The sequence below is a fragment of the Cydia fagiglandana genome, chromosome Z, assembly GCF_963556715.1.
Source record: "Cydia fagiglandana chromosome Z, ilCydFagi1.1, whole genome shotgun sequence".
NCBI lineage: Eukaryota > Metazoa > Arthropoda > Insecta > Lepidoptera > Tortricidae > Cydia > Cydia fagiglandana.
The window spans coordinates 6,907,481-6,921,275 of NC_085959.1; the positions used below are offsets into that span (position 1 = coordinate 6,907,481).

At 35.8% G+C, this 13,795-nt stretch overlaps 1 protein-coding gene across 1 annotated transcript; it reads right to left on the minus strand.

Moving 5' to 3' along the window:
• Nucleotides 1–224: 224 nt before the first annotated feature.
• Nucleotides 225–7,504, minus strand: LOC134679230 (golgin subfamily A member 6-like protein 25). The gene is made up of 2 exons (XM_063538117.1): nt 7,468–7,504; nt 225–2,932 (listed from the first exon to the last, which is right to left on the minus strand). Exons 1-2 carry the CDS (start codon nt 7,486–7,488, stop codon nt 2,057–2,059), a joined length of 897 nt encoding a protein of 298 aa, XP_063394187.1. The 5' UTR covers nt 7,489–7,504; the 3' UTR covers nt 225–2,056.
• Between the last annotated feature and the right edge of the window lie 6,291 nt (nt 7,505–13,795).

The window sequence follows — 13,795 nt, forward strand, 5'->3', positions numbered from 1 at the left end:
CTTTTATTTGTCATTTAAAAGGTCGTGCACACACCTTTAAAACCCTACCTTATAGTTGTCAATACAAGTCATAAGTCTATTCCCCAATAAAGAATTTGTGCATACACGCATTATCTTGTTGCCGATTTTACGATACTTTGACTTAGAATTAGAATCCATTAAGGATGTATGTACCTATGTAATTATGTATTTAGCTTTTAAACATTTAAAATAAAACTTCATACTTTATATTAAATTCGTATATTGCTAACACTTAAAAAAAAACAAAAGTATGTTTATAAAACATAAAAAACAATGTACTCTAACACCGGGAATGTAAACCGAGCCTCTATAAAACAAATATGTACCTTAACTCCTCAAAACCAAGGTTCAGAATCGAAGGGCATCTTTATATAAAGTTAAGTCACATAAAAGGCCTTGGAAATATTTAATTTATGTGATGAGATGAAATTGCAACAGAATCTAAAAAATGTTTTCATACAATAACTTAATAAAGATATTAATAAGTCATACTAAGTTATAAAAAGTCATAAATATGACACAGGTTAAAATAGATGAAAAATGGTGTAAATATTATTTTTTGTTGATAAATGCTCACCTGAGACATATTCAAATTAGACATTATAAAGCAATATACAGCGTGTGAAATGGTTTCAATTTAAATAAATTAATGTCTAGCCGCCCATATGTCAAACCTTGCCAAGCAAAATGAAATCTTGATCTTGTCAACACAAAGTTCAAATTAGAATGGAACAGGAGACCTTTTTATAGGTCTCCGGGCGGCTAGAGGTTAAATGAAATGATATCAATTTCGGATTCAAACTTTGCGTAAACATAATATATGTTTAGCATTAAACATTATCCTAAACTATGAATGCATAATTTAGTTATTATACTGTTGCAATTTTATCTTTAGATTAAAAATAAGGTTAACTTTAACCACTTTTTAAAATTTCGTATCTGTAAAAAACATGTTTTGGAAAAAAAAAACATATTTCTACAAATACCAAATTTTTCTCGCTTAATGCATGGCACGCAATGCAAAACACTGTCGCTTGCTAAAGGACGCAGGTATTAGTTAGAAAGAGATCTAACATACGTCCGTAGTAAATATACAATCGCAAACAGCATTCGCACCGCGTCGCCATGCAAAAAAAATTTTTTTCAAGAATGAATTCGTTAATTTAACTAATGTAAAATCAACAAACTGGTCAATTTAAGGTAACAGTAATCTACAAAATATAACAGACAAAAATCAGTGTGACCCACAAGATGATTAAGAAGACTGGCCTTTTATAACGATACCACCAGAAAGGTGCCATTCTAATGTCAATCCGACGATTTACTTGTCCCTTAACTGTAGTGTTTTGTTTCCGACAAAGCGATTAGGGATTTGCACAATAGTTTAGAGATAAATCCTTTAAATAACGCCATTGAGTAGTTAAATTTTGCATATTGGCCTTCATAAACATTGTTGCTTGTCCACAATTATTATTGCTGTTGCACTCATGCATATTTATGAATTGCACGCGAGTGACAGAGACACTTATTTAGAGGTCAATATACGAAATTCTACTCGACAAACAACTGCACTTAAGGGTGTCCTATAAAGATATATTCCATACGGTGTCAAAAAAATTCAGGGTTTTCTGGCAGATTAGGAAAATTTGGCTTTAAATCGTAATCATAACACTACAGTTTTGGCAAACTACTGCTACAACATCCCTTTGAGTACTATAATAGCATATTTACAATTGGTAACTGGTAACAATAGTTAACAAAGTGACTACAATGGAAGGCAAAAGGACCGACGAAACTACAAAATGGTATTCCATATATACAAATATGTTTCGGCCGTTAGACCATAAGACAAAAATAGATTACATAAAGTTACTCCTATGGTCTATCCTTTTGTCTAAACCCTCATTGCACTACCATATTTAGACTGGCAATGATCGTAGCGAGATATGTAATACTATCGAAAGTATCTACAGTATCTTTATCTACAATCATTATTATAATATGGTAATGAAATGCAAAGAAAGTGGTTACCTAATTAGTCCCATCCGTGATGCTCGTGGTGGATCGGCACCCACTCTTTCTGCCAGACTGGTTTCCATACCTTTTTCCACGCTGGAACCTCAACAGTCTTCCATACCGGTACCTGAATCTGCTTCCACTTCTCTACCCAGATCTTCTTCTGGACTGGAACCCAGATTTCTTTCTTCACCGTCTTCCATATTTGTACTTTCTCTTCTATCCATTCCTGCTTTTTCTCCGTCACCCACGCTTGCTTCTTCTCAGTTCTCCAGATCTGCTTCCATTCTTCTTTCCATTCTAGTTTCTTTTCCACTACCCATTCTTGCTTGTGCTCAGTTTTCCAGACTTTCTTCCACACGGGTTTCCAGATCATCTTCTTTCGCCATAAATCGTGGCTGGTATATTCCCATCCATGGTCATCTTTGCCTAAGAACTTTTCTCCGGGAACGCCTTCCTTCACCCATTCTGGGACGTAAGTTTGTTTCCATTCGGGAACTTGAATAGTCTTGGTCACTGGCACTTTGATTTCTTTCCATACTGGTTTCCAAACCTTCTTCCAGTCTGGTACTTGAACCTCCTTCCAGATGGGTACCTGTACTTCTTTCCATATTGGTTTTTGTACTACTTTCCAAGCGGGCACCTGTTCTTCTTTCCACTGTTGTACTTTTTCAGTTTTCCACGCTGGTTCTTTTTCTTTTTTCCATTCAGTTTTCCAGGCTAGCTTTTTCTCGGTCTTCCAGATTTGCTTCCATTCCTCCTTCCAGACGAGCTTCTTCTTCCATACGCCCTCGGGTTGATGCCAGCCGCCCGGAGAGCGCTTCTCTCTGGTCGTCTCTGCTACATCCTGGGGGACGGGGACTGCTAACGCAGCCGCGAGGGCCACTAACAGTAGCTGCAACAAAAATATGTCTTAACATTTTGAGCCGTCTTCAAATTATATATGGCTACAATTTCTTTCATAAACTTATCAAGAGACGGCTATTTATCAGGGGATTTAGATGAACTAAAAATATTTTCATATAGCATACAGAATAGTCCTAGGAGTCCTGAATCTGTTAGTTACTGGTAGATCCACTCGTATAATAGTATCCTCAACAAACTATATATCTTAACATTAGTAGAATCAATTTACCAATACGTAAAAAGGTTAAGTTTGTTAGGTTTTACCGATATGATTCAAAAGTATTACACCATCGGAATATCTAGTCGTCCAACGAAACCATTTAAGTGCGGGCTGGAGTGTATTGGGTAATTTTTAATGAAACTTGTCACTAAACAAATAGGAATGTTGACCCGTTGAGCTAGTCTGGCTAGGCTTCGACTGTGATTACACTACAAGCTACGTCAAATAAAAAAAAAGTCTAAGGTTAGATAAGATGCTATTTTGTTTTCCAATATTTGCATTATTTGTATCACGGTTGGATTTAGCTATTTTTTTTAGTATCACTAGCTTTGTCATTATATAATAAAGGCATTTTTTGGGACAAATAAAGCTTCTCTTTAAGTTCGTTTCTTAATTAAATAAAAATATTTTACTAAATGGAAATAAAAAGTTATACTTATTACGACTTTTTTTGTCTAAATCGATCGATATCTATTTTTAAGAATCATCAGAAAATCTGTAAATTGCCATTGTCATTTAATTAAGTATTTTATCGTATGGCGTATTTATGTAATCTTATAATACTTGCTGTGACTTATTTTTGAAAGTGCTTTTAAATAAAAAAAATATTATTGAAATTGAAAAGCACTTATATTTTAAAGTGCTTTTCAGTAAAAAATATTTATTTACCCTTTTTCTATTGCTAAAAAACGAGGTAGAGTTAGACCAAGAAAAATCTGCGACGATTTTGATAGCACTCGCAGTGCAAGTGTTATTTTAAACGTCACTTCTATGTTATTGTGACGTATATAAATTACACTGCGTATGCCATCAAAATAGTAGTAGACTTCTCCTGGTCTAACTTGAATGAATGACGGCACTTTCGCAACGCGTCTTTTTTGCGTCGATGATTAATGAGTCGTATGAATTGAACAATAAAAATATATAGCTAAAGAAATATAAATTCAACAGTTTTGAACCTACATCTTTCTTTGTTTAAGCTTCCCGATTTTCACCTTTGTTTCGTACAAAACACTTTTTTTATATCGGAACAAGGCACTTTTCTATAAGTTTTTTAGAACAATACACATACTGTGTGTAAATTTAATACGGGCGAATCTTTGAACGGTGGTTAGTATGCGTAAGGAAGTCTTCTTAAGTCCTACGACTTAAGAAGTACGAGTATATTATTGAGATAAATTTTGCTTAGAAATACAATGAATATGTTAATCATACAAAATAATTCGGCCCGCAATGTAGGTAAAGCAACACGTTACGAGATACCTACGAGCTTTTCTTATACATATAAAAAGCTCGTATCTCGTAATGTCATGTCATGTTATGTCTAGTAATGTTTGCAGTAACATTGCTGTACGGTAAATTTTCAAAAAATAATTAAAGGATCATAATTAAGTGTAAATGAAAAAAAACTTTTTGTTAATGATTACAAGAATAGTTTATATGTTGGTTTAATTTACCGCCCGTATTCGATTTACATAATGTGCAAGTATTTTTGAAGGGTCTCTATTGTTTCCCAAATAGTTTTAAGTCATAATGTATTGTTTATCACAATTTTCGTTAGTCATAATTGGTTTTTCTCAGAAACGCGTCACTTTTCAGGACTGCCATAAAACAAACCTAACCTAACCTAACCTATCTATAGAATAACCTTAGGAAAATCCTGAAAAGTTAACGGTTTCAGTTTTATGACTAACGATAATATGGCAAACAATACATTATGACTTAAAACTTTATGGGAAACAAAGGGACCCCATTTTTGAATCGTTAGAACGGTTGCCCTAGCTAGACAATGAAAACATATGTAATATAGTCCTTTCCAGGATATTTAGAATTGTATATAAATATATATGCTTACCTATTACTAAAAAACCCTAAAAACCTGATGCGTAAAGATTACTCATGAAAATCAATTTGTAAATATCTAATCAAGTACCAATCAGAAGTCCTGTAGATGAATTAGTCCTTCATGATCATAATAAACAATTTGTAAATCTGGTTTAAATAAAAAAAAACCGGGCAAGTGCGAGTCGGACTCGCGCAGGAAGGGTTCCGTACCATAATGAAAAAAAACAAAAACAAAAAAAAAGCAAAAAAAAAACGGTCACCCATCCAAGTACTGACCCCTCCCGACGTTGCTTAACTTTGGTCAAAAATCACGTTTGTTGTATGGGAGCCCCATTTAAATTTTTATTTTATTCTGTTTTTAGTATTTGTTGTTATAGCGGCAACAGAAATACATCATCTGTGAAAATTTCAACTGTCTAGCTATCACGGTTCGTGAGATACAGCCTGGTGACAGACGGACGGACGGACGGACAGCGAAGTCTTAGTAATAGGGTCCCGTTTTACCCTTTGGGTACGGAACCCTAATTACACAATTCATTCGCAATACGGTCACCCAACACCCATCCTTCAATTGACGTGACTATAGTTGCTTAACTTTAACCAATTGAATGCCCACGTAATACGAGTGTTTTCGATTTCGTAAAAACGCGTTATTTTGTGTGGGCTTTCCCATTTTTTCCCTACAGATATTTCACAAAGAAAATGTAACATTCATGTTCGTTAATAATTAAGAATAAAAGTTGTAGGTAGATGATAACTACAGCCTTACAAGTTCAATATGTATTTGTTAAAAAAAAATTGATCATACCCATTCTGTAAATGTAATTTTTTTTGTGCTTAATATATTTACATATCGATTTCGTTTAGATAATCCATATTGGATGAAATTAAGATATTAGATATTAATAATGCTTTATTAGAAAATAAAAGGAAAAATAAAAAAGTGTATATTAATATTATAAGTAGTGAGCCAGTCTGAACATATTCAATATTCGTATAGTTAAAATATATTTTTACCCATATGTAAAAATAAATTCCTGATATTCCCTTTCAATGAAGTTCAGTACAGTCATATCCTTTGTACAGGGACAAAAGTAAATATTCCTATACAAAGGATTGAAACCAATAGAAAAACTTTTAGCGTTGTAAATAAATTGTTAAAATATCAATCTGTCGAAACTGAAATGGATATTTTCCCTTTGTTTAAACTAAGGGTACGTTTGAGGGTGAAATAACTCCCGGTTCGGTAAAATAATTCCGATATTTATTTTCAACTGCGTGTGAATTTTAATTAAAACGATTGATGATTCCAATTTTAAAAGCTTAATTGATGCGCACAGTATGTGTTTTTGTCATTTTCTGGTCTAATTATTAAAATAAATTTTAATGATATTAAAAAACTTTCAGTTTACGAAATTGTTTGACTGCGTATATATGCAGGTATATGTAGGTGCTAAGCTAAGAAAAATTTGGAAAATAAACTAGATATTTTTTTTTATTCTTAACTGTTCCGTTTAAGTTTTAGCAGTTAGGTACATTTAACTAAGAAATTGTATAGTCCGTTTTAAAGTATAAATTTAACTAATAAGTATGAATTACAACAACAATAAATCATATTTACAACAATATTTTGTTGTAAATATGATTTATTGAAAAGCTTTTAACAGTAAAGACTGGTCCAAAAATACATTCATAAAATTACAATGTTTTGGGCGACACTGCATGTATATGTATAATTTTTCCTATCACTCAAAACGCAATTATTACTATCATACCTACTCATTAACTTTATATATCAATCAAAATTTTACCATACAATAAAAATAAATATACCACATTATTTTCAATATAAATCTCAACACAATTTTACCTATACACAAATACGAAAACCTCAAAAACAAAAATAATATACGTCAACAGAAATACCGAGAATGACGAGTTATTACTCAAACCGCGTATGCAGCTCAATATTGATATTGATTGATTGATTAACAGCAATATTAAATCGCATTGACTACTTATTTTCACTTATAATGTTTAACCTCGATAAACTGACTGTAGACTGAAAATCAGCCACGAATGGTAATTATACTTATTAGAAGGCACACACTTGATATTGACCGCACAATTATACGTTATATTTAAAACAAAAAGGCTGGCATTATGTACATCGCACGTTTAAAATTTACACACACATTTTAAAAATTACACTATTTTTATACCCCCAAAATAAGCCCGGTCAAAATAGCGTTCGCACAATACTGTTAGGTATAAATATTTTTATTTATTAAAGCACAATATTTTTATGGACACATTTTTTGAACGGACTATCGGATTTTTAAACACCACACTGCCGACTCCAAAAATAGCGTTAATAAAATATCGTATGCTATTTCACGGTAAAAGAGGTCGTATGTACTTATATATTAAAATACGGGCTATGTAACACTGTCACTAACCGTGTATGTGAGAGCTCTCATCTTGAGGAGTGAGCCTACACTAGAGGTCTGCGCATACGCAGGGCGTATATATCTCGACGGCAGCCCCTCTCTTGCCCGGAAACGTAAGGAGAATACCATATGCTTATACATCTATAATCTATAATTACTTATGTTAATATGTCATGCGAATATTACAATTTGTTAAATATTACACATAATTTTTAAATGGTATAATAAACATTTTGTTATCGTAGGTATATGGTGCTACTTTACCGCACTAGTACGATAATTAGCACATTACGTGACTATGTCGAACATTTAAAGGGCCTTAAGGAGCCCACTGATTAACAGTCCGCTGGACGGTATCGGCCTGTCAGTTAGAACAAAATTTTGACAGTTCCGAACAACTGACAGGCCGATACCGTCCGGCGGACTGTTAATCAGTGGGCCCCTTTAATGTAGGTACTGCAAAACGCTGTAGGTACCTACCATAAATGTGCGAATAGGTAATTCGCAACACGTGTCGATTAAAAACGCTCATTGCTGCAAAGCAACGCTTTGTTTTGAACACCAAACGAAATCTCGCGCAACGTAAGTTAAACATACTAGTGCTCGACATGCTAATGCCCAATAGATGACACCTTGCTGTCACCTCTATTGACAATGACTTACGTTTCAAGATGACATACTGCCGTTTTCGAACTTCAAGATATTCACAAGAGGCGACTCGTACTAGATCCATTCTAGATACGTTATAGTTTAGATATCAACTAGTTCTCTTTTGCAGCGAAATGCGGGCATCCAATGTCACTTTTACGTTAGATAGAGTAAGATATCTATTAGATGTGAATTGGAAGTCATATCCTGTGGAAATTGTTCAAGAGTATCTCCAGAATCGCGCAAATGTCAAATATGACAGGTTAGATTTTAAACATGTCCTTATTGTATCTTGGTGATGTCAAAAAGATATCTAATAGATGTCTATTTCAAAATCAGAATCGGGCCCATAGGTCCCAGTGGACCGCTCAACATCAGTACGTTTACCTTTTCAGCATCACAATACAGCGGGGAAATGCTGCCAGCGCTCTCGACATCATGCCAAAGGGCCACAGATGTATTTTAGTTTTATTTTATAGATAAGTTCGTTTTTAATACCACGAATGTATTGTTATTCCTTTAATAAATTAAATTTATAAAAATTATAATAAAGAAAAGCACCCCCGATGCAAAAATAAGGGTGTTAGGTACCTATATGGTTGACGATAATGTCTGTGTGTGATATCATAGCTCTCAAACGGAAGGACCGATTTTAAATTTTAATACTAAGGGTTAATCTTTTGGGTTTGTATTGCCTATAATATTAGAAACATGTGATATTAAGAGCCAACAGGAGTGGTAATTTCTCCGTACAAACGTACCGACTGTTTCCTCCGTGGGTTTTGAAGCTAGAGCAATTATTTTTTCAACACACATTAATATTGTCAATATCTGTGTCGGACCGTTTAGCTTTTTTTGAGACTTGTTTTTTACGGCTCTAGAGCCCTTCAAAAATGACCAAAATGGCCTAATTGACTATGCCGCAATGAGAGGCGTGGTATTTAAAACTGATTTAAATTAGCCAAAAAGCAAAACAGTTCGACACAGATAATTTCATAATAATTTAGATTTCCAAAGGTTACGATTAGTTAAGTTTTGAAGGAGGAAACAGTCGAGTACGAAACCTCGATTTTTGAGATTTTTCGCCTTGTCCTTATCGCACTAGTTTTAGGAGCCGCTTCCGATAGCGAGACGGGTATATTTACCTAAAATATTTATATCTCAGCTCCTGTTTCGTCTTACAGAAGTTGATTAAGCGCTGCTGGCCTACCGGTAAAATCGTGCGACTTACAATCCTGAGGTCGCGGGTTCAAACCCCGGCTCGTACCAATGAGTTTTTCGGAACTTGCACGAAATATCATTTGATACTTACCTACCTGTCGCTTTTCGGTGAAGGAAAACATCGTGAGGAAACCGGATTCATCCCAACAAGGCCTAATTTCCCCTCTGGGTTGGAAGGTCAGATGGCAGCCGCTTTCGTAAAAACTAGTGCCTACGCCAATTCTCGGGATTAGTCGGGGATAACGCGAGGAAGATGCTTAAGTTAAACAACATTTTTCCTATACAGATGTAGTGCATTGATTTCCATCGTATTTTCTCGGAAACGTTCGTTCACTGAAAATACGAAGGAAAATAATTAAGCCCTACATCTGTAGGTACTTTTGGCCTGGGGCACAGAATAAATAATAGTACTAGGTACAGAAGACTCACTCTCTAACAAAACGCGTCTGTTACGATCAGGCATATGGCCGCTAGGTGGCGACAGCGCCACGCGCGGCTTATGGCTTTCCCCAAAATTGGGGTGTACTTTTAGCTACCTGTAGCAAAGCGACGAAATCGCGGAGTGAGCCACGCCTGCCTGGGGTCACTGGGTGTACGCTGTTTTGGTTTCACAGACCGAACCCTATGGACCGCCCTTATAGGACGACTCGCAGCGCGTGTTTGGTTTTGAGCCATACCGGTTCATGCTCTTGCTCTGACATAAGTGTTATATCACTTATGTAAGTGATATTTTTAATTGCATTCATTTGTTCTTGTTGAGACAGCTTGACATTTTCATTAATTTAATAAGTAATGTTAATTGTTTACCAACAGATATTTTAAATGACTACGGATCGTCCTTGCTCTAATTGGTCGAAGGCGAGTTGCTCTTCAGTCCTTAGTTCTCTCTTAAAGACTATAAATGACCAGTCTTTAATTTTAGCACGTCTTGCTCAAAGGTTCCAACCATAGACTAGGAATCCTCTAGACCGAGTTTAGAGCAATTATTTCATGCAACCGATGATGCCAAAAATGCGGGGTTGCGCGGGACGAGGTGAGCAAAGGAGGTGTATGTGTAACCTGCCATCATCTCAAAAGTGGCCCACTGATTAACAGTCCACCTGACGGTATCGGCCTGTCAGCTAGAACAAAATTTTGACAGTTCCGAACAACTGACAGGCCGATACCGTCCGGCGGACTGTTAACCAGTGGGCCCCTTAAGTCTTGAGATCCATGGAAATAATATTCCCATTAGCCAATTAGCCGAGTTGCTAAGGAATACGTAAGTATTATCCCAACAAAAACATAAATGTGAAATGAGAGCCAAGTTCAATATTAAGAATATGTGTCGTTGTTGACTCGCCGACAAAAGAATTGAGATCTATATGCGTGCCAAGTTATGTGCTGTGTAAAAAATCCTGAAATTATAAAGGATTTGTCTTGGCTAATCTGGAAGTGGGTTAGGTTTTTGATCTATATGTCAGTCAGTCACAAAATGCCGGTTTTTACACGTTGATTAATCAATAACTATATGAGCTATGTTTATGAAATTTTGTATTTTGGACAAGTTAAGGGGTTTGAATACATGTGCCAAATTTCATTTGTGTAGGTAAAGTAGGTTTCAAGTTGTGAAGGGGTCAAAAGTAGCTTGAAATGGTTCGTGTAATATTACACACGGTTGCTGCGTCGCCAGTTCCTTTTTCTTTGAACTTGGCTGGACACGCTACCGCGTCTCTAGATACGTTAATGTGTAGGTAGTAGCCTCAGAACCCCTGGTGTAAATTTCATTCGATAGTGTGACGAGACAGTCATGACACACGCGTTGGCGTTAACTCTCATATTTTTGTGTGAGTTTACTAAACGTCCCGCTTGGCGCGCTATTCAAAACAAAAATAGACATAACGCAAAACCGAAAGCACGTCACGCAATCGAATAAAAATGTACACTAAGGGTTCAGTCAGGTGGCCCACCGCTAAAACCGAAATTCGTAAATTGCGAGGATCTTTCTCTCTTACTCCAATGAAGGCGTAATTAGAGTGACAGAGTACAAGGAAAATAAAATTATGGTTGGCAATAATGACTATAAAGCCCCATTTACATGGCGCGATAACTTGCATGCTAAGTTATACGATACGATACATTGCTAACTACAGAGTACAATGAGTTCAGTCAACCAAAATATTGCAATGTAAAGAAAATCGCATGCAACTCCTTGAACCGTCTAAATGGGGGAAGGTAAAATGTTATTTGGAAATATTGTATTAATTTCATGAAAACTACAAATAAATCGATCGCTTCTTCTTTATAATTAATGATTAAACGAACTTACCACAAGTAAAGTTCTATCATAATTATCCTCTTTGCTTCGTCGAATAGATTAGAAATAAACACAATGTAGTTTCACGTAATGCTTGACCTGTAACACTGCATTTGAGAGAATAGAAAAAGTAAAAAAATTAAAACGTATTGACACGGTGTTTTTTAAACTTCTTTAAATTTAAGGGTGCATTCTTGAGCTTAATTTAACTAACTTTCTCAAAAAAGTTTTATTTTGGCGAAGCCGTGTGTGCTGTGTCATCACAGTAGGCTAAGCAAATGATTGACGCGACAGTATCTCGAGGCGAGATAGACTACCCGTCTTTTTCTGACTATGTTATCAAAAGAGGGACGGGTAGTCTACGAGTATCTCGCCGCGAGATACTGCGTGCCGTGCTTGTATTTAGGCGCGGAGCGCGCGCCACATTCATTTTCGCAATTTGGAAGTTTCTGACAATAAATCGCGGGTTTACTCGTTTAATGGCTCCTCTACACGATGGGCCAGCGCCGGCCACTCCAAGGGACGCAGCCATGCGGTAGAATGAGATAGCAATATCACTTGCTCCCTAACGCATAAACGCGTCCCTTGGAGTGGCCGGCACTGGCCCATCGTGTAGAGGAGCCATAATACAATCGCATTAGGACTAACCTCGAAACCACTAGGACAGTCCTGAAATTTGGTATGTATGTTAATTAAAGGTCTTTTTTCATTTCCACATTATTGGACTTTTGGGAACCTCGAGGAATATAAATTGGAATTCATACTCCTCCAACTTTCCCATTAAGAGAATGTCCCCTGGAAGGGTATAAGTGCTAAATCTGGATTCATCAAGTATTTTCTCTAATAACATGTAATTTTTCGGCAAAAGTGTGTGTAGAATTTAAGCGGCTTTAATGTTGCCTTACATAATAATGTCATACAGAACTAAGATTCCGAGTGAAATGCAAATTTGTTCAAGATGGTACACATTTTCCAAGATGGCGGCGGTTTCTTGAGCCCGCCAAAAGTTACATAGTGTGGACATGAAAAAGAACCCTTTAATTAACATACCTACATACCATTTCAGGACTGGTCTAGAGATTTCGAGGTTAGTCCTAATCCGATTGTGCTAATATTATCAGACATATTGCGATCCAGCGAGGAAATGCTGCCAGCATTCTTGGCACTATGCCCCAGGGGCCCTCTCTAGATATAGATTTTTAGGTATTTTTTTTAGATTTAGTTTTAGTTTTGTAAGTAGTTTTATATTTTTTTAGATATTATAGTTTTAGTTTTGTAGGTAGTTTTAATTTTAGGTTAAGTAGTTTTTATTCTAAGTTTGTTATTAATTATGTTTATGGTTTTAAAAAAGAAAAAATGTCATAATCACACATATTTGAATCTCACGAGAAATAGAATCGATTTACCTACATATTCCAAAAAAAATCAAGCATTTAGATAATGAAGGTTCTAAAGTAGCCATAACTTTCCCATCTTTTCCAAAACATATCACGTAGTAAATTGGGCCAAGTTCGCTAGAAGCGGTGCCTTGAATACACTACATGCTCATTTTTAGGCCGGGTTTCGTAAGTGTTACGATTTGAATAAGAATGTATGGTCGCTAGCCCTAGGCAAATAGATGACATGATATTTTATAATAAATGTTAGTGCCGTAAGCGTTGGTAAATGCTTGAGTGTTTGGACGGCTTATCTGTTCTCACTCAACCTGCTTTGGAATGTTGTAGTTAAATTAACACATTCACTGCCCCCAACGCATATATGCGTTCACCGTCATACAACTGCCGTATTCGAACCTCAAGATATTCACAAGAGACGACACGTACTTGATCCATTCTAGATACGTTATAGTTTAGATATCAACTAGTTATCTTTTGCAGCACAATCCGGGCAACCAATGTCACTTTTACGTTAGATAGAGTAAGATATCTATTAGATGTGAATTGGATCTCTAAGTCATATCCTGTGGAAATCATTCAAGAGTATCCCCAGAATCGCGCAAATGTCAAATTTGACAGGTTAGATCTTAAACATATCGTTGTCGTATCTTGGTGATGTCTAAAAGATGACTAATAGAGGCTATTTCAAAATCCGAATCGGACCCCAAGTTTGTTCCTAGGCCACGCTCCAGGCAGTGAATGCGTTAAACAACACTTATTTGTTTTACAAGCGGGC

Coding starts and splice junctions, on each gene's coding strand:
- LOC134679230 (XM_063538117.1), bottom strand. CDS start 7,488: ATGAGAGCTCTCACATACACG. Junction 2,933..7,467: donor TGAGAGCTCTCACATACACG/GTTAGTGACAGT, acceptor TTTTTGTTGCAG/CTACTGTTAGTGGCCCTCGC.